This window comes from Pleurodeles waltl, chromosome 3_1 (genome assembly GCF_031143425.1).
Source record: "Pleurodeles waltl isolate 20211129_DDA chromosome 3_1, aPleWal1.hap1.20221129, whole genome shotgun sequence".
In the NCBI taxonomy this organism is placed as follows: domain Eukaryota; kingdom Metazoa; phylum Chordata; class Amphibia; order Caudata; family Salamandridae; genus Pleurodeles; species Pleurodeles waltl.
This window is the reverse complement of record NC_090440.1, coordinates 600,332,193-600,358,232: the sequence shown is the minus strand read 5'-3', so window position 1 is coordinate 600,358,232 and position 26,040 is coordinate 600,332,193. Positions and strand designations below refer to the sequence as shown.

The 26,040-nt window shown below is 42.5% G+C and overlaps 1 protein-coding gene across 6 annotated transcripts in view; it reads left to right on the top strand.

The window, feature by feature from the left end:
- PPP6R3 (protein phosphatase 6 regulatory subunit 3) overlaps positions 1–26,040 on the top strand; it is a 1,278,047-nt gene that overhangs the window by 53,657 nt on the left and 1,198,350 nt on the right. For 2 of the 6 annotated variants that reach the window (XM_069223038.1, XM_069223033.1), the window contains exons 3-5: positions 4,433–4,584; positions 23,091–23,211; positions 23,770–24,002. In XM_069223038.1, the coding sequence (XP_069079139.1) occupies positions 23,200–23,211; positions 23,770–24,002 (245 nt within the window). In that variant the 5' untranslated portion in view covers positions 4,433–4,584; positions 23,091–23,199. Of the gene's footprint in view, positions 1–4,432; positions 4,585–15,366; positions 15,483–23,090; positions 23,212–23,769; positions 24,003–26,040 lie in introns of those variants that run through there. The other 4 variants (XM_069223039.1, XM_069223035.1, XM_069223037.1 and 1 more) reach the window with 3 other exon arrangements.

Here is a 26,040-nt window from a genome sequence, read left to right as displayed (position 1 = left end):
GGAGGGCAGATCTGGGGGGCTTTTAGAGGAGCACTGGGGGTGGCGGGGCCCAAGTAGGCACCAAACTCACACCAGCAGGGGTGGCCGGGTGCAAACAGAGCATTGGGCTCCCAATGCTTTCTGATGCGGGGACCATGGGGGGTGCGGGTCACTTAGATGCTGCAGTCTGGGTCCAGGGGGTCGGTTCAGAAAAACCACAGGCTGGACAAGTAGAAGGGCTGCCTGCTGAACGTTGCTGCACCGGAAGTCGGGTTCTCTAAATCCTGGGGACTGCAGGTGCAGTGTACCTTTACGTGTTGGATATCTTTCTGCTTTTCCTAATTTCCCCCCAGACTTGCTGCAAAAAGTGGGGCTTTGGCGGGCAACTAGACTACTTTGGGTGCCCTGGGGCACTGTAACAAGAGGCCTGAGCTTTTGAGGCTCACCGCCAGGTGTTACAGTTCCTGCAGGGGGGAGGTGTGAAGCACCTCCACCCAATGTAGGCTTTGTTTCTGGCCACCAGGAGCACAAAGGCTCTCACCCCATGTGACCAGAAACTCGTCGCTTAGTGGGAGGCTGGCACAGATCAGTCTGTCCTGCACTATAGGATTGGGTAAAATACAGGGGGGCATCTCAAAGATGCCCTCTGGGTGCATTATTCAAAAAATCCAACACTGCCATCAGTGTGGGTTTATTGTGCTAAGACGTTTGATACCAAACTTCGCAGTATTCATCGTATCCATTATGGAACTGTGGAGTTCAGAATGACAAACTCACAGACCATATGCTCAATATGGCTACACTGCACTTGCAATGTCTAAGAATGGACTTAGATGCATGAGCAATATGTCCCTACAGTGTCTGTGCCCTCACCTGTGGCATAGTGCACCCTGCCTTAGGGCTGTAAGGCCTGCTAGAGGGGTGCCACAGGCAATGGTTTGTGAGCATGGATGGCACCCTGAGAGGGGTGCCATGTCGACTTTCTTTTTCTCCCCACCAGCACACACAAGCTGCAAAGGCAGTGTGTATGTGCTTGGTTAGGGGTCCCCTAGGGTGGCATAATACATGCTGCAGACCTTGGGGACATTCCCTGGCCACAGGGCCCTTCGTACCATAGGTACCTTTTTTACTAGGGATTTATCTGGGTGCCAGGAGTGTGCCAATTGTGGAAACAAAGGTACAGATTTTGGAAAAGAACACTGGTGCTTAGGACCTGGTTAACAGGGTCCCATCACACTCTCAATCAAAGTTGGCGTCGATATCAAACAAAAAGTGGAGGGGTAACCATGCCTACAAGGGAACTTTCCTACACATGCATACTGGGTCTCTTTCCTAGAAGTTCTCGCATTCTTGATAAGGGGTCCTTGGTGGCTAAGCATTTAATCACAAGGCAATGGAAATCGCCAGAGACTTCTGCTCTGACAACCTGGAGACAGTCACTTCTAGTGTGGACTCAAGGCAAGAGTATTGCGTTTCCCAAAGAAGATACTTTGGGATTACATAAGATCACTCTAGCCACCAACTGGGACACTATACTACATGACTTTCAAAATTAGCGACACCCAGACTCTAGCCATGTAGAAGCCATAGTGATAGGTTAAGACATTGCAATCAGTTTACCTAACACTCTGCAAAAGCCGAGTGATTTGATAGCTCCATGCCAACCCCTCATACAATTTAGGAATTTAGGATCTAATCTGATAGTATACACATTTCCTATCAATGAACCTATTTTACTTCAGAAATTTAAGGAAATCGGGGAGGGCTCGGGAGACCCAAGTTGGACCGATTATTTTATTTATTTTTCTTCCCCCTCCTTCTCCTTTGTCTCAATTTCTTTGTGATCTTGATATAAACTTTTGCCTCTGCTACATGCCGTAAATCCCTCAGTAAGAAACTCTTGAGTGGTCAGTAATGCCCTCCATGCACTGAAGTCCATGCCTGTAGCCTTTTGATTGTGATTTGTACCTGTTCACGGTTTTCTTTTCAGCACTTTTCTATGCATAGAAATCTGTGCTCGTATGCCACCTCCATAAGTATTACATGTGATGTTAATGTACAGTTGACTGTCTTTGGTCCTGAACTGTCGACCCCTGAACCATGTACATGCTGCTTTTAAAAACGAATAAAACCTATTCAAACAAATCTGTTTAAATAACACAATGTGAATCTGCTTTTGGGCAGCAGATTGACACAAAGGCCAATTAAAATTTTGATAGCTTTTTCTTCCATCACTTGTTTTTTTTTTTTTTGGTTGGTAACACACATCTTTAGCATCTACTACCTAGCTACATAGAGATGACTATTGATCATATACTGGTGCCTACATTCCCATGTCACAATATTTAAATTTGTCATCAGCCCAAACTCTACCCTAAGAGCAAAGCTTGTGGGAGGGGGGAGTGCCATTCTAAGCCAGTGTTTGCAGATAGGAATTTTTGATGACTAAATATTCACTTAGTGTTGCAGGTTTCAAATGCAGAACATCATATCCAAGCAGTTACACACTATTTTAATTCCTAGTTACCCTTAAATACCAGAGTTGTTTTATGTTCCATATTAACATCCAAGTTCTTGTAAACCATACTTGCACGTGAAGTGATGAAATTAACTTTATAAATGGAAGACATATTAGAGGAGACTCACCCCCCCCCCCCCCCCCCCCCCCCCCAAAAAAAAGTTTGCAATAGCTATTCAGATTCAAGAGGATGGCAATTTCCTGGATATTTACATTCTGTTTTTTGCAGTCTCACCTTTGTTTTATCTGCTTTTATTTTTAATCCCCAAACATATTTAATGCGTGTTGCAGACCAATTGGTATCAATATTGAATAGTACGGTCATCTGCTTTAAATAAACATTGAATTTGCTTTTGATTGTACCTGGGCGTGAGGGTGGAGGGAGTTGTGTGGTCTCCCCCCCCCCCCCCCACCCCCATTTCCAGTAGCCCAAAAAACAAATTAACGTGCATGAAGCAGTGATTTGCAGTGAATTGCTAATTAACAACCCCATTTGTCAAAGGTTAGAGGGCCTTTTGCGCTTCCAAGATATAAATGCAAATATTTAGTATTTCTAAGATGCTACTTTTCCCTAGTCCATTTGGTGTTAATATTTAACAGACCTTCTCAAAATTGATTAGATCAAATTACTTTATGTATGGCTAGTGATAGAATTTTGGATTGAACTAATCTCATACGGGTCTCAAGCGCATTGAACCACATCTCACTTGTCATTTTCCTTCTCAAATTACTTTTTTACACTGATCCTGATCTGAAAGTTTGACCTAGGTGACCTTGTTTTGACTCAGTTTCTTTTCATAGGATCAAATGTATTATTTAATGGCAGGATTATTACTGGAGTTATCTAATACGTTACCTCAACATTTTAATTGTAGAGGAAAATGATGCAGGGGTTTTGGTAGCTCGCCTCCTCTCTAGTAACCTATCTTATTGGGAAGAGTCTAGAGTAAAGGGGGAAGGGTCTCCAACCTTTTCTGTAATAGGAGCTACTAATGTTCAGTGACAATCATCCTGAGCTAGTAATACTACTAATACTGTAATAGTGACCACAAATGATCAGAGAAGATTACGTTATTGGCCAGGGTATGTAAGATTTCCACTAGTAATCATGCCACTGCATCTAGAGGAGTCGGTAGGGCTCTGCCATTTTTAAATGCCGTACATGGGTAATACAGAACAGCCATAGCTGCAATGCCCTTGGCACAAGGTTATAAGTTTGGTAATCGGTCGCCCCATGATGTATCACTGAAATATTGTCTTCAAATAGATTTTAGAAATGTAACAATTTTTCATCAAACATCTGTTTGAGTTTTGGAAATACACAAGTTTTCCTCTTTTTTTAATTTTGATAAACCAGTATTTGCCCAAGAATTTTGTTTTCGGCTGGACAGCACACAGATACTTGCATGTAGCTGGAGAGCTACCAGAAGCTCACAAGCTACTTGTTGGAAAAGTCTGGTCTCAAGGTTACATCTGGGTGTCTTTTTGTGATTGGGAATGCTTATTTGTACACACTTATTCAAGCAAGGTCCAAATCTTTACAAAGCAGTTTGTGGTCCTCCCACAGTGTAGTAGCGTATTCTAAGCTGCGCAACATTTACCCAAAGGACTTTATAATTGTCTTCAGAAAATTTATTTTAATTTTTTTGTCAGTTTGTCTAGCACTACCACAATAGTTGGCTTTACTTCTCCCTGGTCTTTGAGAGCATGTTAGCTAGTACAAAAACCAAAGCCAGAGAAACTCTTTGAGATGAGCAGCTTTCATGTTATTATTTTTCACTGAAGTCTGTCCTTGGGATTTCATAGTCCAAGATTTTGTAATAGGCATAATACTTGTGATGCGTTTTGCGTGCACAAAAACCTGTTAACAGATTATGTAAACCCTTTTTTTTTTTTTTTTTTTTTTTTTTTTTTTTTTTCCCTTTCAAATTTTAGCCAAGAAGCATCCTACATGAAATTATCTGATTGGGATAATCTTTTTTAGAAGATTTTACTGTTCCAGAATATCTTGTAATGGGCCAGAAGTCACACAATATACAGCGTTTTATTTCCTTGATAATTGTTATACTTATTTTTTAAAATAACAGGTAAGAAATTATTGCTTTTCATATCTTCTGCTTATATCTTGAAAATGTCAAATTTGGCACAATAATTAGCGAACCAAATAAGATTCTTATTTGAAGTAAAGTTCACATGCTTTGAAGTACCCTCCTTATTGATTATTTTATGAAACAATTGAATTCTTAAGCTACACCAGTCCTTAATGTACTGAAACTACATTGCAAGAGAATTTGCATCCTCAATTAAGGAACCTTGTTAACAAGACACATGTAGATTTTTCAATTTTATGAAAATTGACAGTCTCTGAGCTATCCACTGGCTTAATTCCTTTAGAATTAGGAGGCTGCATTCATAATTGTTTAAAGAAACAAAAAAAAGAAAAAAATTCAAGTCCTAAGCGGTTTCCGATTGTCTCTCACTTGAGAAAAATTAAGAGTCCAGAAATAACTTGTGGCATGCAGTGCTGTACAAATTCACAAATCTAACTATATCCACTTTCTTGACAGTTATTTGTATGTTTAGGCAGATTACTTTTTTAAATTAAAGTAATAGCTGAATAACTCTTGGTGTAATACAGATTTCAGTTTGAACCCCTTACTTATCTCTACTAACTTATTAAATGGTATAAATTCCAGGTCCCAAAATACCGTTCTATTTGTATGAACTATATTTATTGGGTTCCCTGAGCAGCTCTGCATGTTAAAGGTTTTTTTCTGTTTTTTGTTGGTTGTTTACCCCCAGTTGGTATAGAAAATATATAATTTTTTTGTTTTTTGGCATGTGTTGCTGTCGCTGCACTTGTCTTGCAAAGTCCTATTATTTAGTGTTGTGCCCAGACTGCAACTTCTTTTTCTTCAGATGTCCTAGGAGTCACTAGGTATAGTGACTCCTATGACTGGTAATGCACATGGGCATAGACTCCCTTGTTAATTTGTTTTGTTCTGATTTCTGGTTCAGACATGCATTGCTAAAGCTACTGGTTGACGATGTGCAGTGCTAGCAGTCAGGACTTTGTTTTTCCAATCCTGTTGGCAAGTGTAGGAAAGTACCATCTTGCCTGGCATGTTACCCCCGTTTTTCACTGTATATATGTTGTTTTAGTTGTATGTGTCACTGGGACCCTGTTCACCAGGGCCCCAGTGTTCATAAGTGTGCCTGAATGTGTTACCTGTGTAGTGACTAACTGTCTCACTGAGGCTCTGCTAACCAGAACCTCATTGGTTATGCTCTCTCATTTCTTTCAAATTGTCACTAACAGGCTAGTGACCAATTTTACCCATTTACATTGGCTTACTGGAACACCTTTATAATTCCCTAGTATATGGTACTGAGGTACCCAGGGTATTTGGGTTCCAGGAGATCCCTATGGGCTGCAGCATTTCTTTTGCCACCCATAGGGAGCTCTGACAATTCTTACACAGGCCTGCCACTGCAGCCTGAGTGAAATAACGTCCACGTCATTTCACAGCCATTTACCACTGCACTTAAGTAACTTATAAGTCACCTATATGTCTAACCTTTACCTGGTAAAGGTTAGGTGCAAAGTTACTTAGTGTGAGGGCACCCTGGCACTAGCCAAGGTGCCCCCACATTGTTCAGGGCCAATTCCCCGGACTTTGTGAGTGCGGGGACACCATTACACGCGTGCACTACATATAGGTCACTACCTATATGTAGCTTCACAATGGTAACTCCGAATATGGCCATGTAACATGTCTATGATCATGGAATTGCCCCCTCTATGCCATCCTGGCATAGTTGGCACAATCCCATGATCCCAGTGGTCTGTAGCACAGACCCTGGTACTGCCAAACTGCCTTTCCTCGGGTTTCACTGCAGCTGCTGCTGCTGCCAACCCCTCAGACAGGTTTCTGCCCTCCTGGGGTCCAGCCAGGCTTGTCCCAGGATGGCAGAACAAAGGACTTCCTCTGAGAGAGGGTGTTACACCCTCTCCCTTTGGAAAATGGTGTGAAGGCAGGGGAGGAGTAGCCTCCCCCAGCCTCTGGAAATGCTTTCTTGGGCACAGATGTGCCCAATTCTGCATAAGCCAGTCTACACCGGTTCAGGGGACCCCTTAGCCCTGCTCTGGCGCGAAACTGGACAAAGGAAAGGAGTGACCACTCCCCTGACCTGCACCTCCCCTGGGAGGTGTCCAGAGCTCCTCCAGTGTGCTCCAGACCTCTGCCATCTTGGAAACAGAGGTGCTGCTGGCACACTGGACTGCTCTGAGTGGCCAGTGCCACCAGGTGACGTCAGAGACTTCTTCTGATAGGCTCCTTCAGGTGTTGCTAGCCTATCCTCTCTCCTAGGTAGCCAAACCCTCTTTTCTGGCTATTTAGGGTCTCTGTCTCTGGGGAAACTTTAGATAACGAATGCAAGAGCTCATCCGAGTTCCTCTGCATCTCTCTCTTCACCTTCTGCCAAGGAATCGACTGCTGACCGCGCTGGAAGCCTGCAAAACTGCAACATAGTAGCTAAGACGACTACTACAACTCTGTAATGCTGATCCTTCCGCCTTCTCGACTGTTTTCCTGGTGGTGCATGCTGTGGGGGTAGTCTGCCTCCTCTCTGCACTAGAAGCTCCGAAGAAATCTCCCGTGGGTCGACGGAATCTTCCCCCTGCAACCGCAGGCACCAAAAAGCTGCATTACCAGTCCCTTGGGTCTCCTCTCAGCACGACGAGCGAGGTCCCTCGAATCCAGCAACTCTGTCCAAGTGACTCCCACAGTCCAGTGACTTTTCAGTCCAAGTTTGGTGGAGGTAAGTCCTTGCCTCCCCACGCCAGACTGCATTGCTGGGAACGGCGACTTTTGCAGCTACTCCGGCCTCCATGCACTTCCGGCGGAAATCCTTTGTGCACAGTCCAGCCTGGGTCCACGGCACTCTAACCTGCATTGCACGACCTCCTAAGTTGTTCTCCGGCGACGTGGGACTTCTTTGTGCGACTTCGGGTGAGCACCGTTTCACGCATCGTCGTAGTGCCTGTTTCTGGCACTTCTCCGGGTGCTACCTGCTGCTGAGAGGGCTCCTTGTCTTGCTCGACGTCCCCTCTACCTCCTGACGCAATTTGCGACATCCTGGTCCTTCCTGGGCCACAGCAGCGTCCAAAAACGCTAACCGCACGATTTGCAGCTAGCAAGGCTTGTTGGCGTTCTTTCGGCGGGAAAACACTTATGCACGACTCTCCACGGCGAGAGGGATCCGTCCACCAAAGGGGAAGTCTCTAGCCCTTTTCGTTCCTGCAGAAACCTCAGCTTCTTCTGTTCAGTAGAAGCTTCTTTGCACCCACAGCTGGCATTTCCTGGGCATCTGCCCATCTCCGACTTGCTTGTGACTTTTGGACTTGGTCCCCTTGTTCCACAGGTACCCTAGATTGGAAATCCACAGTTGTTGCATTGTTGGTTTGTGTCTTTCCTGCATTATTCCTCTAACACGACTTCTTTGTCCTTAGGGGAACTTTAGTGCACTTTGCACTCACTTTTCAGGGTCTTGGGGAGGGTTATTTTTCTAACTCTCACTATTTTCTAATAGTCCCAGCGACCCTCTACAAGGTCACAAAGGTTTGGGGTCCATTCGTGGTTCGCATTCCACTTTTGGAGTATATGGTTTGTGTTGCCCCTATCCCTATGTGTCCCCATTGCATCCTATTGTAACTATACATTGTTTGCACTGTTTTCTAAGACTATACTGCATATTTTTGGTATTGTGTATATATATCTTGTGTATATTTCCTATCCTCTCACTGAGGGTACACTCTGAGATACTTTGGCATATTGTCATAAAAATAAAGTACCTTTATTTTTAGTATAACTGTGTATTGTGTTTTCTTATGATATTGTGCATATGACACTAAGTGGTACTGTAGGAGCTTCACTCGTCTCCTAGTTCAGCCTAAGCTGCTCTGCTAAGCTACCATTATCTATCAGTCTATGCTGCTAGACACCCTATACACTAATAAGGGATAACTGGGCCTGGTGCAAGGTGCAAGTACCCCTAGGTACTCACTACAAGCCAGTCCAGCCTCCTACAGCAAGCGACAATAGTTTTTTCGCAGTTGCTGCATCACTGTTGGTGGTTGCCTGAGATCTTGTTGAAACCCTGTTCGGGGTATTGTCCTTCTCGGGGCCTTCCCATGGCCCTTCATCCTCCTGCACAAACCATGATGGAAAGTACTTCCTTTCACTACTGTTCAGTGTCACTTGAAGTACCTGTGGACAGATCATCACTAGTACAACCTCTGCTTGTCTCCTGAGCACAATGAGACCTCCTGCCTCACCCTCACTTTATGGTCCAAAAAAAGACTCTGGTACCCGCGCAATAATTGACTTGCTCAACGCTAGATGATACAGCAAAAAGACGATGATACCCCAGACATCTTCGGAAAGGACATTTAAGAGGAAGCTGAGGTCACCCATTACGCCGACCAAACAGCTTCCTTCAGCCTGGAGTAGTTCTCCTTCAGACTCAGTCCAAAGACTAGCAACGTCAACCAGGCCAACATCGACTGCGTGTATGGCTTCAAATTGCCCCCCCCCCCCCCCCCCCCCACCATCAACCGGTCCAACACCACCTCTACTCCACCGCCAAAGGGTTCCCCACATTATTCTTATGAGGAGGATATTCCTCAACATTCTCTGGACCTTTTCTGATGCTGTTGTGTTTCCAGTCTTTATTTTTGTGGATTTAATTTGGTGTTTTCTCAATGTCTTCCCAATCTTTTGGAATCCATGCTTTTTGGTGGTTTTTTTTTTTTTCACCTGCTTAACCTCCCCCCCCCCCCCCCCCCCTTTCCAATAGAAAAAGTTTTTTAGTGTCTACAAAGCCTGTTACTTTTGCAGTGATTGCTACAAAGCACATTCAATTTAAGGAAGTAGTGCATAGTGTTTAATGTCTTCCTATTAGCATGCTCAGTGGACTTATGTCCATAAAGTTGCACACGTCTGAGCCCAGCACTAAATGGCAGGAGCATGCGCAGTGCGTGTATCTACAACACTCATGCCACAAACAGATGCTTACAGGGTAAGTAACATTTTCCTTTTCTGATTGTAGTTGTTGATAGTATGCCAGTGCCTTATTCAGTGCCATGTGCTGGCAAAAATCCCAATGTGGCTCCACATGCCTGTGTGTGGCCAGTCTTGAACTTTAAAAAAAAAAATAATAATTTGGAAGGGATCCTCTTATATCCTCCCCAATCCTTGATCGAGCTTGGGACGATGAAGGTGAGGAGGAGAGGGGGTGGTGTTGGTGGGGGTGCAGGGTCCATGGGAGCAGCAGAACACAGATGCAACCATAAGTCGTCCTCACAAATCGCAGTTTAAGTTAGAGGATGTGATGTGTGCCAATGCACAATATATTCCTGCTTACAAATGGGCCACATAGTAGCCTAGTTTCCTGAAATGCTGTTTAATTATGCTCAAATACAGTCAAATGGGATAATTTCAAGAAAATACATTGGAAGAACTACATTTAAGGACCCTAAAGAAATATTAGTCTGATTGGAAGTAACAGTATTATGTCTGGAATAATACCTACTTGAACTCCATTGACTTGAACTTCGGCTGTGTGAAACAGAGGTTTGCAGTAGGGTCTGAACTTTCCTCATTAAATTGCATTTGGTTATTTGTGAAATTAAGCATGCGGTTTGTCCATATCAGTTTGTGGACCATTTGTGGATCCAGGTATATCAAACTGTTTAACCCACCCTAAAACTTTTATTTTTTTTATTTTTTAATGATTTGTAAGACTAGTGAACTGATATTCAGCCAAAGGCCCTACCTTGTGTAAAGTTCTACTTGGAACATTTGGTGTGATTCTGTTGAGCTGTGTTATGTAGAGAGCAAAGATTCCTATGAGTTACATTTGTAAAAATCACGATTTTGATTTCCCCGCATGCCCCCCTATCACACTTGCAGATCTGTCTGAAGCGCAAACCCAAATCGGATGAACTTACTCTTGACAAACGTTTGTCCATAGTTTTCAAGCAGTGCTAAAGTTATGGAAGCAAAAATTACATTTTGAGTGGACATCTTGACCTATCCAGAACTAAAGTCATGATCTACAACTTTGCCAACTGTTTAAAACATGTTAGTATGTTTACCAACGCTAACGTTGTTGAAGGCTGGAAGTGAAGACCAAACTGGAGAAAGTCTTAATCTGCCATTTATGGTGTGGCGTGCACAATATACACCATAAATCCTACCCCTACTTTGTGTAACATTTTATAGACTGCCTTTTTGTTTTTACATGGCATTGGCTAAGAGGTGTCTTGAGCATGCGTTATGGTGTGTATTCTGTAACATATTTGATTAATTCTGGAGCTTTTTCGCTTTTGTGTTTACCAACCAATAATTAATCGTTGACTCACACTCTCCCCCCCCCCATCCCCCCCACCACCCAATTTTTTTTTTTCATTTTTTTTTTCACATTCCTCTTTTGTTCGTCTCCCACTTTGGCTGTGTGCAACGAGAGTTGATTGCAGGCCCCGTCCAGCAGTGACATGGGTTTAATTTGCTCTTGGTCTGCCAAATTTGAAGCGGATATTAAACAGCTCAAACATTATGAAAGAAAAAGATATTGCAACTCGTTTATCTCCCCCCCCCCCGCCCCCCCCCCCCTTTTTTTTTTTGGAAGATCTTTATAAATTTGACATCCAACAGAAGGGTGAATATCTCTTCCGATGTGTGCAGCCAAATTGGCTAAAAATAGGCATTCCTTTGACTAATTATTTTACTTCAATGAATCTCCTTGATGGTGCAAAGCAAGAGAACCAATACTAGGCTTAACAAGCGCTGTCTGATTTTATGCCAGTCCCTCAAATATTGCCAAAGTTTTATTAGTAAATCAAAAATGTTCCTTTTTTACCTGCTTCCTCAGCCCTCCACTTGGATTGTCTCAAAACCTTATATACTGCGCTGGGTCTAACTAGCGAATTACCAGTGATATTTTACTCTGGGTCCTCAAACCTGTATAAGATTTGAAAATGTTATTGCTCCACCCTGTAACTCTGCCTCCTTGATGAATTTGCACAAATTTTAAAATATCACAAGAAAGCCAGTATTTTCACACTTCTGGCAAACTTTGTGTATATTCATCTCACAATGCTAAAGTTAAAAGCAAGTGAACAATTTTAGCTCACCTTGTTTGTGTTTTTTTTTTTTTTTTTTTTTTTTTTGTGCCCACTGGATAGATCAGCACGAATTTGAAAATGACAAAAAATAATCCCAGTTTTTTCTAAGGTCCAAAATTGATGGATGTTCATCAAATAATGTTTGTTAGGAAATGCCTCTCTGTGCATGCTCACCTCCTAGTTTCTGAACTTGTGCTGTTGGTTTTTCGAGTGAGGCTTGCTACCCAGACCTCCGTGCCAGTGCCCTGACCCTAAACCATATTGCATTGGCTTATACCTAATTGGCATAAGCTAGCTCACGAGTAAGACCTTAGTATATGGTGCCAAGGAACCCAGAGCATGTAAGTTAGTCACTCCTGGGATTGTAGTTGTGCCACCTTGGGTGTGGCATAGGTGAAGTCCCCCTGTCCACCAGCTCTGGCTGGAAGAGTAGTTTTGAACTGCTAACCCAACTTTGCAAGTCTAAACCACCGCCAAGTCAAATCTTAGTCTGAAACATGTGAAAGACACACCTATGGCAAGCCTACTGAGTTTAAGGCAGGGGGCAGCATATTTCATATGCAGAATGTGTTTTGCGTATTCTGACAGTAAAAATGCAAAACAGTTGTTTTTACTGTGGGAAGACTTTATTGCCCCATTGGCAAGTACTTGGTTACACACGGACACCACAGATGGGCTAACATATAAGCGGTGGGACCAAAGGTGATATCTCAAGGTATCAAACAACTTGTCACATTGAGCTTGACTAGATTCTCAAGTCAAAATTAAGGTAATAAGTTGTGGTGTTCAATGTTTACAATGTTGCCTGTACATAGTAGCAGCCAGTTCAGACTGCTTCTGCAGTAAAACATAGGTAGTTTTTAAGGCAATCCCCTGTCTAGGGTCTATGGGGAGAGCCATCTTGGATGATTGTCCTAGTGTTTCATAACCGACTAGCAGATGTTTAATAATAGTTCCTATACAGTATACCACATCTTGTCCAAATTTTGAGTCTGATGTTCTTGATTTTATGTAATTTATGTTTCTGGTAATTAATTCTGTTTTCCAATCTTGGGTACAGAGCTCTGATAATCTTGGCTCATGCTCACGGTTTGAGACACATAAAATAAATAAGACTATTCTGCCCTTTCTAACCTTGTGGAAGATGTTGATGTTGAAAATGTTAACATTGTTTAGCACTCCGTCCATCATTCTTTTGTGTTGCTAAAGTTGCCCTAAGTGGGAAGGGTATGCCCAGACATGGGTCCCGTGCTCACTGTGCCACTGGATTCAAGCTAGCCTGGCAGATGAAGGGTGATTCCCTGAAACCGGTCCAGGATGTTTGTTTCCGGTCATGATTCATGATTAATGATTTATACAGTACCAAAAATCATGTACAGCAAAATAGTCAACAGAAGATATGTCTTGATACAAATTCATTTAATTATTTGTATGCAGCATACATGTTCATTAAAACAAGTGCAGTAAGTGCTCAGTGTAGTGAGAATCCACAGTGCTCAATTGGTTGCATCTGTTACTAAAAGGGTAATCGCAATGAAATCCAGAAATGGTGGAAGGAACCAAATAAACGTGGGTGGATTCCGTAATACTGAAACTGTGTCCAAGAATAAATAAAAGGCTTTCTGCACATGGAGATAATCGGTCTGTCACTGGGTAGTTTCTAACGGTGTTCAACCAATATCTTGATAAAGGGTCATCATCAGGACAAATGTGATTTTAAACTGAGCATGAGCACACTAAATCAGTGATGCTGCATGGAAAGGGAGAGTACAATTGGATTAAAATATGATTTTCATGGATTCTGATCATTAAGCAGTCATATTGAGGGTCCCTGAAAGAGTACTACAAAAGTGTATCTACAAGACAAAAATAATTCATATAAATAGTTGTGTGCAGCAGGTGACAAATCTGTGAATATGCACACAAGGTGACACATGGAATTACTCATGTCCTGGGGGAACTGCTTTGATCCTGTACATTGTAGGTAAGTATGATTTAAAATACCTATAATGGATAAGGCTCATTGCATATATATGTATATGTGTGTGTATATGTATGTATGTATATATATATATATATATATATATATATATATATATATATATATAAAAGTAGATGCCCAAAAGCAGCCATCAAATAATAAATGCGAGAAATGATGACTCTGGTGTCCATTCGTGGGTAAGGAGGTAGGCATGTAAGTATCTGCCCTCAACAGCCAATAAGTACTGTAAAGGGTTACAATCTCAAGGGTGACCCAAGGTACAATTCACTCAAGACAATAACCCAGCCGAAGTCAAGTATTGCATGATTATGGACGGAAACCTTCCCCAAGGGTTCAACCCGCTTACTCTGAATTGTGAACATGACCCATGATAACTGTCTAATATAAGAAGCATGTAAGTACACACTGACACCCCAACACCCCACCACAGTGCGTCCGGGAAATTTAGACTGCACTCATGCTTGAGTCGTAAGCCCAGTCTATTAGGCTGTTGCACCCTGTAATGCGAATCATAAAGAACAAGGAGAATTGGACAGAAAAAGCAACAATGGGTGTTGAAAAATGGGTCCGAGAATCTTTCTCTTGGGGTGCAAAGAGAAAACCCATCTTCTGTTTGTGTCACCTGTTCAAACTATTGAGCATTGTGCATTCACACTTTGCTGAACACTCATTGCACTTGTTTTTAATGAATGTATGCTTCATAAAGACACATGGTCAAAAGAACTTCTGTGTAAAGTGAATTATTTGGTCATCTCGTCTGACTTGTTGCACCATACATTATCTCTTGGTATTACATAATGAATTATGATCTCTAATATTTCTAGTACGCTGTTGAATGATAATTGCCATGGCCCTAACACTCGTTGTTTCGGTAGGTACTTTGCAACTAAGAAGTGTTGGTTCATACTAACAGTATGACAACAGTATCCTATGTTAATCTGCAGAGATCCACACATTCTATTCAGTTGCAGAAGATGCACAGCAGATGTGGCACTAGCTGTAATGTCAGCTGCACTTTACAGCAGAACATCTGCCAGGTTTCGACAAAGATTTTGCAGTTCTTTTTTCCAGCAGAACCATGAGGGAATTTGATTGGAGGATGAACTCAAGCGTTCTTCATAATTATGGGGGACACACACATTGATCAGTCTGTAACAAAACAAAGTGGTAAAACTATGCTTCTAGTTGTCTGTAATCCTAGTTGGTAGGGTATGACCAGTAGACAGATGGTTGTGGAATATTTGCTTAAGCTTTTCCTTCTCTACCTTATTTAATATGCAAGATTAATCTTACTCGGATGACCATGGCTTAGGAGGCCAGCTCTCTATGTAATATGCAAAACCAGCAAAAAACATTTTTTTTATGGTAGCTTGGTCGAGCAGTTAGGCAACTCTTGAAGTGCAAATCATTTGTTGTACTCTGTATCAGTAAATATGGGCACAAACTCAAAGGAATAACTCAAGACTAGTTTACCAACATACTTGAGATTTTTAGAAAATTAAGACCAAGATCATCAAAATCTAGTAAGTACTTCTTAAGTTGTGATTTTTCTAAGTTTAGAAAATGTTTTGTATCTGTGCGTTATTATGCACCATAGGAATCAATGGGAGAGAACTTTAAAAATGCATATAAAATCGGGCAATGTGTTTACCTATGTCTTCTTTTGCTTTTAGGTTGAGGTTGTCAAAACATCCTGTGGGCTAGCCAGAGGAGTTGGGAAGAGCTGCTGAAACATCCTTGGAGCTGGTGCAGGACCACTGCGGGGGACCACCTGAAAAAGCAAAGCAGACTTCAAGGTGATTTCAGGGGGTCCCTGTGGAATGTAGAGGTCTGAAGGGGTGGGCAATCCTTAGAGCACAGCAGGTTCTCTGGTGCAGGGCCCAGGGAGGCAGGTCGCAGATCAGCTAGATGAGCTAAGAGCTGTGCGCACAGGTGCCCTTGGAACCAGGAGGCAGGTCACTTTGAGGGTGGATTGCAGATCAGCAGGGCCACTCTAGGGGGTGGTTCTTAGGTGTCCTGAAGTTCTGTGACTGGGGCTTGCTCCTGGTCCTTTCAGAGTTTGCAGGATTTGTCCTCCGGGTCAGTCTGCTGAAATCTGGTCCTGCTGAGGCGTTGGTTTCCTTGGTCAGCAGCTGAGCAGTGGACTGGGCTTCATTGGTCTATTCTTGCAAACAGTGATGCCTTCACTATGGCGGGTGATTCCCCACCCCTCTCTGTAGGAGGCTGGCCTGGTTTGTAGTGGGTACCAAGGGGTACTTACACTCTATACCAGGACCAGTTATCCCTTATTAATGGAGAAGAGGTGTTTCTAGCAGCTTTGGCTGATAGAAGGTAGCTATGGAGAGCAGCTTAGGCTGAACTAGGAGACATGCAAAGCTCCTACTATACCACTGGTGTCATATGCACAATATCATAAGAAAACACAATACACAGATATACTAAAAATAAAGTTACTTTATTTTTATGACAGTATGCCAAAGTATCTCAGTGAGTACCCTCAGTATGAGAATAGCAAATATACACAAGATATATGTACACAATACCAAAAATATGCAGTAATAGCAAAAGGAAGTAATGCAAGCAATGTACAGTCACAATAGATTGCAATGAGAGCACATAGGTATGGGGCAACACAAACCATATACTCCAAAAGTGGAATGCGAACCACAAATGGACCCCAAACCTATGTGAGCTTGTAAAGGGTCGCTGGGACTGTAAGAAAACAGTGGGGGTTATAAAAATAGCCCACCCAAGACCCTGAAAAGTAGGTGTAAAGTGCACCTATGTTCCCCGGAGAGCACAGAAGTAGTGATAGGGGAATTCTGCAAGGAAGACTAACACCAGCAATGCAACAAAGGTGGATTTCCGGACGAGAGTACCTGTGGAACAAGGGGACCAAGTCCAAGAGTCGCAACAAAGTCGAGATTGGGCAGATGCCCAGGAAATGCCAGCTGAGGATGCAAAGAAGCTGCCACCGGATGGTAGAAGCTGTGGATTCTGCAAGAACGAAGAGGACTAGGAACTTCCCCTTCGGAGGATGGATGTCCCACGTCATGAAGAAGCTTGCAGAGGTGTTCCCACGCAGAAAGACCGCAAACGAGCCTTGCTAGCTGCATGGGTCGCGGTTAGGGTTTTTGGATGCTGCTGTGGCCCAGGAGGGACCAGGATGTCGCCAATTGTGTGAGGAGACAGAGGGGGCGCCCAGCAAGATAGGGAGCCCTCACAGAAGCAGGCAGCACACGCAGACGTGCCGGAACAGACACTACAAAGAAGAGTGAACCGGAGCTCACCCAAAGTCACAAAAGGAGATCCCACGACGCCGGAGGACAACTCAGGAGGTTGTGCACTGCAGGTTAGAGTGTCGGGGACCCAGGCTTGGCTGTGCACAAAGGAAATCCTGGAAGAGTGCACAGGAGCCGGAGCAGCTGCAAATCACGCAGTACCCAGCAATGCAGTCTAGCGTAGGGGAGGCAAGGACTTGCCTCCACCAAACTTGGACTGAAGAGTCACTGGACTGTGGGAGTCACTTGGACAGAGTTGCTGAGTTCCAGGGACCACGCTCGTCGTGCTGAGAGGGGACCCAGAGGACTGGTGATGCAGTTCTTTTGGTGCCTGCGGTTGCAGGGGGAGGATTCCGTCGTCCCACGGGAGATTTCTTCAGAGCTTCTAGTGCAGAGAGTAGGCAGACTACCCCCACAGCATGCACCACCAGGAAAACCTTCGAAGGCGGCAGGATCAGCGTTACAAGGTTGCAGTAGTCGTCTTTGCTACTTTGTTGCGGTTTTGCAGGCTTCCTGAGCAGTCAGCGGTCGATTCCGTGGCAGAAGGTGAAGAGAGAGATGCAGAGGAACTCTGATGAGCTCTTGCATTCGTTATCTAAAGAATTCCCCAAAGCAGAGACCCTAAATAGCTGAAAAGGAGGTTTGGCTACCTAGGAAGGAGGATAGGCTAGCAACACAGGTAAGAGCCTATCAGAAGGAGTCTGACATCACCTGCTGGCACTGGCCACTCAGAGCAGTCCAGTGTGCCAGCAGCACCTCTGTTTCCAAGATGGCAGAGGTCTGGAGCACACTGGAGGAGCTCTGGGCACCTCCCCTGGGGGGTGCAGGTCAGGGGAGTAGTCACTCCCCTTTCCTATGTCCAGTTTCGTGCCAGAGCAGGGCTGGGGGAAATCCCTGAACCGGTGTAGACTGGCTTATGCAGAGATGGGCACCATCTGTGCCCATCAAAGCATTTCCAGAGGCTGGGGGAGGCTACTCCTCCCCAGCCCTGACTCCCTTTGGAAAAAGGTGAGGGTGTAACACACCCTCTCTCTGAGGAAGTCCTTTGTTCTGCCTTCCTGGGCCAAGCCTGGCTGGACCCCAGCCAGGAGGGCAGAAACCTGTCTGAGGGGTTGGCAGCAGCTGCAGTGAAACCCCTGGAAAGGTAGTTTGGCAGTACCCGGGTCTGTGCTAGAGACTCTGGGGGGGGGATCATGGAATTGTCTCCCCAATGTCAGAATGGCATTGGGGTGACCATTCCATGATCTTAGACATGTTACATGGCCATGTTTGGAGTTACCATTGTGACGCTGTACATAGGTAGTGACCTATGTATAGTGCACGCGTGTAATGGTCTCCCCGCACTCACAAAGTCCGGGGACTTTGCCCTGAACGATGTGGGGGCACCTTGGCTAGTGCCAGGGTGCCCTCACACTAAGTAATTTAGCACCCAACCTTTACCAGGTAAAGGTTAGACATATAGGTGACTTATAAGTTACTTAAGTGCAGTGGTAAATGGCTGTGAAATAACGTGGACGTTACTTCACTCAGGCTGCAGTGGGCAGGCCTGTGTAAGAATTGTCAGAGCTCCCTATGGGTGGCAAAAGAAATGCTGCAGCCCATAGGGATCTCCTGGAACCCCAATACCCTGGGTACCTCAGTACCATATACTAGGGAATTATAAGGGTGTTCCAGTATGCCAATGTGAATTGGTGAAATTGGTCACTAGCCTGTTAATGACAATTTGGAAAGAGAGAGCATAACCACTGAGGTTCTGGTTAGCAGAGCCTCAGTGAGACAGTTAGGCATCACACAGGGAACACATACATATAGGTCACAAACTTATGAGCACTGGGGTCCTGGCTAGCAGGGTCAAAGTGACACATAACAAACATACTGAAAACATAGGGTTTTCACTATGAGCACTGGGCCCTGGCTAGCAGGATCCCAGTGAGACAGTGAAAACACCCTGATATATACTCACAAACAGGCCAAAAGTGGGGGTAACAAGGCTAGAAAGAGGCTACTTTCTCACCCCCCCACAGCGATTGTAGAGTGTGTTTATGCGCTGCAACAGGTTGCCAGTTTCCCACACATGGCCCTCATTGCACCAGTATGGGCTTATCAACTCTGCTGAAGTTGCCCAAATATCCCTTCTGTAAGTTGCTAAATTAAACAGACAGAAGTCTAAAAGAGTTAGTTATTCTTAAATCAAAGCCCGGTCACACAGTTTTGTACATAAGATCTTTGAGTTTCAGTAACTTCTACTTTGTAAAAATGTACAGTCCCAGACTTTGCTCTATCGGTGCTTGGTAAACTCTTTTCACCCTAGTGCAGTTAATAATGTTGACCTGCTATAAGTAGCAGTGTAAGATATAACTAAATGACCAGTGGTGTAATAAGACCAAGAAGGCATACAAAGGCCGCTAGACACAGGACTACAGTTGCTAGGCTAAATGCTGAATTTCAGAGCAGGAAGAGAAAGGATGAACATGTCAAGAGATTGAGGACAATAATTGGAGGTAGAAAGAGAGACTGCTTTAGGAAGATGGAGAAAATCTGCCCTGCCCATGTTTTGGAACTTTGAGGGGCAAAGAAGGAAAGGGTTTCTTGAACGGACAGGACATAAAAAGGAAAGAATGTACAGAAGAACTGTACGAGTGAAATGAAATCGTCAGACTTTTGAAGACCAAATCCCAGAGCTTGTGGCTAATATTCTTAAAAGTGAGATGACGGCCATTGAAACAGCGGCCTAAAGTAGTTGGAACTGATGCAATACCAATTGAATTATTCAAAAATAATGGAGAACGCCGCAATCAAAGTAATTATGGTGGCCCAAAGACTCGAATAGATCTCTATTGGTACCTGTCCCAAAGAGAGGATACAAAAGATTGCTCAACGGTTTGCACACCAGCCTTAATATCAAATGCCAGTAAGATCATGTTGAAGACCACACAAATAAGACTACAACCATACAGTGGAGCACAAATTGACAGATGAACAAGCTGTATTCAGAAAAGCAAGACAAACTCCTCAGATGCTGATCCTAATTATCCAGATGACATTAAATGTCCTTCCCAATTTGAGACCGCAGATGAATTATGTGAACCCAGAACCGATAGAATCAGGACTTTGAATAAGAATCTATCTTCCACAAAGAAAATACTAACATCTCTATAGCCCACAATCCAATTGGTAGCTCTGCGTGTTGTGCCAAATGCCAGATTGCATGTGTTAGATGGAAGGGTATTTGGTATGCCAGGAGAGTGGAGGCTTGAATACAGTCTGATTTAGTCCAGAATCTCGAAACAGTCTTTTACCAACTAACACCTGAGACACTATGTGCTGTCAGAAATATCATTTGAAAACTCTCTTCTGACTCCATACATTGTCATACTCATCAATGCAAGATTGGAGTACCTGCTAGAGGTTCTGCTTTATATGGCTCCCCCGCCCCCAAACAGAACACTTGTACTGAATAAACTTGTTGGAACATTGACCAGTCAACCTGGCTCTAAAGTCTTTGCTTCTGTCCCTCAGATCCGATGCTTTTTTTTTTTTTTTTTTTTAATTAGGCAGTAATTCTGTAAGGGTTTTGTTGAAACAACTTGGGAAGAAGAAAATAGTATTTATTTTAAGGAACTGTTGACATTCTAGAATTCCCAGGTAGACCACTTGAGGGTTTCTTCTGGAAGATCGCAGGTGGGTTTTAACAGACAATGTTATTGGAAATTCGCTGGTCTTGATTTTCAAACTTGGGCACCTTCTCCCTCAGTGATTAGTTGCAATACCGTTTTAAGCTGCTTCTAACTTTTCAGGATTGCAGTTCACTGTGTTGAAATAGGTGTCATTCATTTTCTTCTTTTTTTTAAATCTGCAGGTTTAAAAATAAGTCTCTGGTTGGGAGAGGGGCAAGTTCTTAATATAATCCTACTTGGACTTGGTTTGCTGTTGCTTCAACAGGACTGGTTTAGTTTACTACTGTAATGCTAGTCCTAGTCAATTTTGGTTCGTGCGTCGGACTGCTGTAATGGTCCAAGTTGGAATTAAACTATTTCTTTAGTTGAAAAGATGTTTGAACTACACACAAAGTACCTAATTTTCTGTCCCCAATTCTCCCAAAACTGTCCTGAAAAATAATAATTGTTTTCTCTGGATTGGCCATACCAGTTGTCGTACCAATGTATTCTTCTCTTACTTACATCACTCGCAGGAACCTGCCAAGCAAGCAGACTTCATTATCGAGAGTCGCACATCTTTGCTGTTCAGCCAAGACTTGCACTACTTGCATTAAATGTAGTGATGTTGGGAATTTTGAAAGGATATGCAGAAAAGGGAGAAGCACAAATGTGCACATGGTTAATGATCTGTTAGCTGAAAGTTAAAATAGCCTAGTGTTATCTGTAAGTTTTTATATGGAATTAGAGAAGGGAGCAAAGTGGAAATGTTGAGGATGATGAAGGTAGGAGTAATATCGTTGGGTGGTGATTTGTGCATTGATTTCAGTAACTAAAATCACTAGAGCACAGTTGAGTGGATGTGGCCCAAATGTGTTATGTGATGGTGCTCCTGTGGCATGCAATGATCATTTGTAAGGATATTTGAGTGGGCACCAAGTGTCAAAGTGTGTTAAGTTTATGTAGCCAGAAAAGGAAAAAAAAATCTTATTTTTCCTTTTTGTCTGTTTTACATACACCTTTTCCATCCATCCAACATTGCATATCATAATGGAACAGGGCAGTCTTCCAAAATCCTTAAATGAGCCTGGTCAGAAGTTGTCTTAATAGAAAGAACACGGCCTAAAACACATTTTCCTGCCTTTTTTGTTAAGGATGATAGAGAACATTTTTCTCTCTGACAGATGTAGTTTGTGGCGCTGATTGGCACTTTGATTTTTTTTTTTTTTTTTTTAAAGAAAAGGCAAAAACTAGATTACCTTTTGCAGTCTTGCTTATTTTATATAAATGGAAAAAATTAATGTAAAAGCCATTTTGCTTTAATGTTTCTTTTCTAAGAAAATATCTTTGCTACAGCTGTATGTATATGTTTTATATATGGTATTTTCATAGCAGTAACCTAGCCAAAAGGCAGCTGCTCTCTGTACAGCAACAAAGGCTAGCTTGTAGTCAATGAGAGATAGGAGTGGTAGCTAGTTTATGGATGTTTAAAGCATTGTAATGTGTTGTCTAAAGAGGTGAGTCATCTGCTTTTCCCTAAATTGGGGCATTGTTGCAGCTGTCTTGATGGATATTGCTGGTGTTCCATATTCTGGGTGCAATTAAATTCATTTTCTTATAGCCAAGAAACTGGTGTAATACTACAGATTTAATGCTGATTAGCAAAAAGCTTGATTTTTGCTGAGAGATAGCTATTTGATGTCATTTAGTAACATTTGGGGAAAATACAGTTCTTGCATGGTTGTATTTTCTGACTCCACAGAATCACTGGGGATAGTGGCTTAACATGTGTAGTATGCACTCCTAAAATGTAGCCACTAAATGCAATAATAAAAAAGCTTTGCTTGCACAATTTTAAGCATCTTGCACACTAGTGATTTAGTGGGGTGAGTTTGTTCTTCACTATTCTTTAGTCCAAATCACCCCACTTGTTTTTCTTTTTTTAAGATTAAAAATATATATATATATATATATATATATATATATTTTTCATCAGCAATACTATCTGTAATATGCTGGAATAGTGGTGTTCCTTTTAAATTAATGAACTCTGCCAGAATATAACTTAAAAAATTAAGCTGACAACGTTCATGCTGTATTGTTTCTATTGCTCTTCATTTAGTTTAGACTGTTACTTTTTAGGTTATTCTCGGAAGAGCAGTGCTATGTTGGTGTTAGGTTTGCAAGCAAGGAATAAACTAACAGAAATAAAACATCTCATACATTCTCATTGAGGTATTCAAAATTATAGGTTAAATGCTTTAATGTTATTCATTGTTGTCATGCAGGCCTAATTGTTGCCCTCTAGTCAAAATGTTGTATGCAGTATAACAGAATAGAACATTATACTTTATCATAACCATCTCTGTGTTTGTCAATTTTAAATCCTTGTGGGAATGATTTTCTTCAAGGTTGCCAGAGATTCCCTTTCGGCACATCTCAAGGTGTTGTCTTTCCTTATTTCAAGGGACCCTGGCTCCTGTTGAAAATTGTCGGAGTAATTCACTATCTGCAATGTTGAGCGAGAAACCTTAATATCACCCTGCCTGGGAGAGAGATTCTGAAATAACCGTAACATGTTTGCAGTAGTATGCTTCATTTTCCTTTTTGTCTTCTATTGTGTATTAAGTTATGTCTACTGTTGACTAAGTGATCAGTAGCGCTGTGTACTTTGACATTGTGCTGCTTTTGACTTTCCTTGAATTGCTGTTGAATCCACCTTCTAAGCAATTGTCAGGTTAATTTAAGTTCAGTAACCAGTTTTCTTGCTCAAAGCTTAATTGATATTTTTGTGATCAAACATTGTCGCTGAAAAATGAAATAGTTTATTAAATTCCTGTAAAGACATAGTTTCATGAGTAACTCTTAAATTCCAAATATGGTGCCAAGTTCTTTAATAATTAATGTAGTATTTAGACAAGTGGACCTTTTTTCTTTATAAAAGCCTTCTGCAGCTTCTTTGTGTTTTTTTTTTATTTTTTATAAATAACAAAATAATCTTTTACACAACTTTGGTGAACAAAGTGCTCTTTGCCTGCTTTAAAGATGCATAACTATCTACAATCGTATGATTTGTGTGAAAATTTGTGTTAGTCTGTTTCATTGCTTTATTTTGACAATTCTTTTTTCCCTCCTTTTTTGGGCAGACAAGTATGTTTTGGAAATTTGACCTTCACTCCTCATCTCATATTGACTCCCTTTTAGAAAGGGAGGATGTGACGCTGAAGGAGTTAATGGATGAGGAAGATGTTCTACAGGAATGTAAAGCCCAGAATCGCAAACTTGTGGAATATCTTCTAAAGACAGAATGCTTGGAAAATCTAGTAACTTTCATTATTGAAGAACCACCTCAAGACATGGATGAAAAAATAAAATACAAGTATGGACATTTCTTAATACCAATGACCTAGACATTACAAATCATATAATTGAACCAATTGTATTAATTTCATAATGGCTTATCAACCTGATTTGTGGTTAATTTCACATGACCCTAGATTTCTATATATTTTGTTCAAACCTTAGGAGCATACTGCCTCGCAATATGTGCTCTAGTGATGCTTTCTGAAGCGGTAAACAAATTAATACAGTTTTCCACATGCTGCAGTATAGCTGCTTATGAGGTTTTCGCATGCTGTTCAGAGCTGCTTATATTTTCTCTCAAAAGAGGATAATGAAAATGGTACCTACAGTTATCCAGTATTGGATCTTTCATAAATTCACATGCTTGAATCGTCCCCTCGTCGAAGTGGGAGGCCCACGGTACATAAAATAGCAATAATTAACAAATACATTTTTTTTCCTATAGGCTATAATGGAAACACCAGTCCCTCATATAGCCTAAGTCTTTTTGTGAAAAGGACCCAAACCTGCCTGCTGGCCAATCAGGCAACAGCACCCTCTAGAACACTCTCCAGAGAAACTCCTTCCCTCAGATTTTCTAGCACGAGAGTGAAAAGATTGACCTGAGAGGAAATGCGAGCATCTAAGGGGAGGAGGGTGGGTCGCATGTGAATTTATGAAAGATACCAATACTGGATAACGGTAGTTACAGGTAAGTAACTTGTTTTCTTATCCAGTATTGGATCTTTCATAGCCAGAACAGCATCTCAAACTATATTGCATGGCAATTATAGACTATTGCATATAAAATAGTTTCTACACAATAAAGGAAAGGTCTCTCCTTAATGAAAGAAAGAGAGGACGTACAACAGCTTGTCCAACTAGAGTCCGTTCTCTGCGACGACTCCAAACAATAGAGCTGCGTAAAGGAGTGCGTAGTCTTCCATATGAAAGCTTGACATTTTATCCAGGGCAATGCCCTGAAACAAAGCAGCCGATGTGGAGACTGCTCTCGTTAAGGGCGTTCTCAGGTGCCTAGTCAACGGTTTTCCTGCTTTGGTGTGACAAAACTGAATTGTAGAAGCAATCCACCGGGCTATGGTGGGCTTAGTGACCCCTGTTCCTTGTTGTCCAAAAGAATAAGATACCAAGAGCTGATTTGATTTCCTGATTTGTTTGGTACTTTGGAGGTAAAATTTGAGGCATCTCTTGATGTCCAAAGAATATAGAGTTTTTTCAGCGATTGTAGTTGGATTTGGAAAAAAAGTTTGTAGTATCATGGGCTTATTGAGGTGAAATGATGATGGCACTTTAGGAATGTACCTGGGGTTGATCCTGATTAGAACAAAGTCATCCGAAAAAAACAGAAAAGGTTCTTTAGTAGTAAAAGCCTGTATATCGCTGACTCTCCTGGTGGAAGTAAGAGCAAGCAGGGTTGCCACCTTCCATGTGATGTACTTGAGTTCAGCTCTGTGAATAGGTTTGAAAGGAGCTTTCATTAGCTGGGAGAGGACTACATTCAAATGCCACTCTGGCGGAGGTGGAAGCACCGGAGGGAAAGTGCGGAAGAGGCCTTTCATGAACTGTTTAATAATTCTGGATGAGCCTAGTGAGGGCATATCAGCAGAGCGTCTATAGGAGGCTATAGCTGCCAAATGAATCTTGACGGATGCATGGCATAGACCGGCCTTTGAGAGGGTGAGAAGGTACTAGAGAATTTGTTCCAGCTTAATCTGTTAAGGGTGGAACACCAAACAAAATCTCTTCCATTTGAGCGTGTACGTCTTATTTGTACTGTCTGCTCGTGCCCTAGACAACATCAATCTGCATTCCTGATCAATGTTCATAACCTGAAACTCTCGGAACTCAGGAGCCAAGCGTGCAATTGAAGAGATGTTGGATCGGGATGAAGAATTTGACCCTGATTCTTCGTGAGAAGGTCGTGGTTGCAGGGAAGGCGCATGGGATTGGCCACGGACCGGAGTAGAAGCTCTGTGTACCAGTACTGTCTGGGCCATCTGGGCGCTATGAGAATGATCCTGCAGCACTCAGACTTAATCTTCCTGAGGAGTCTG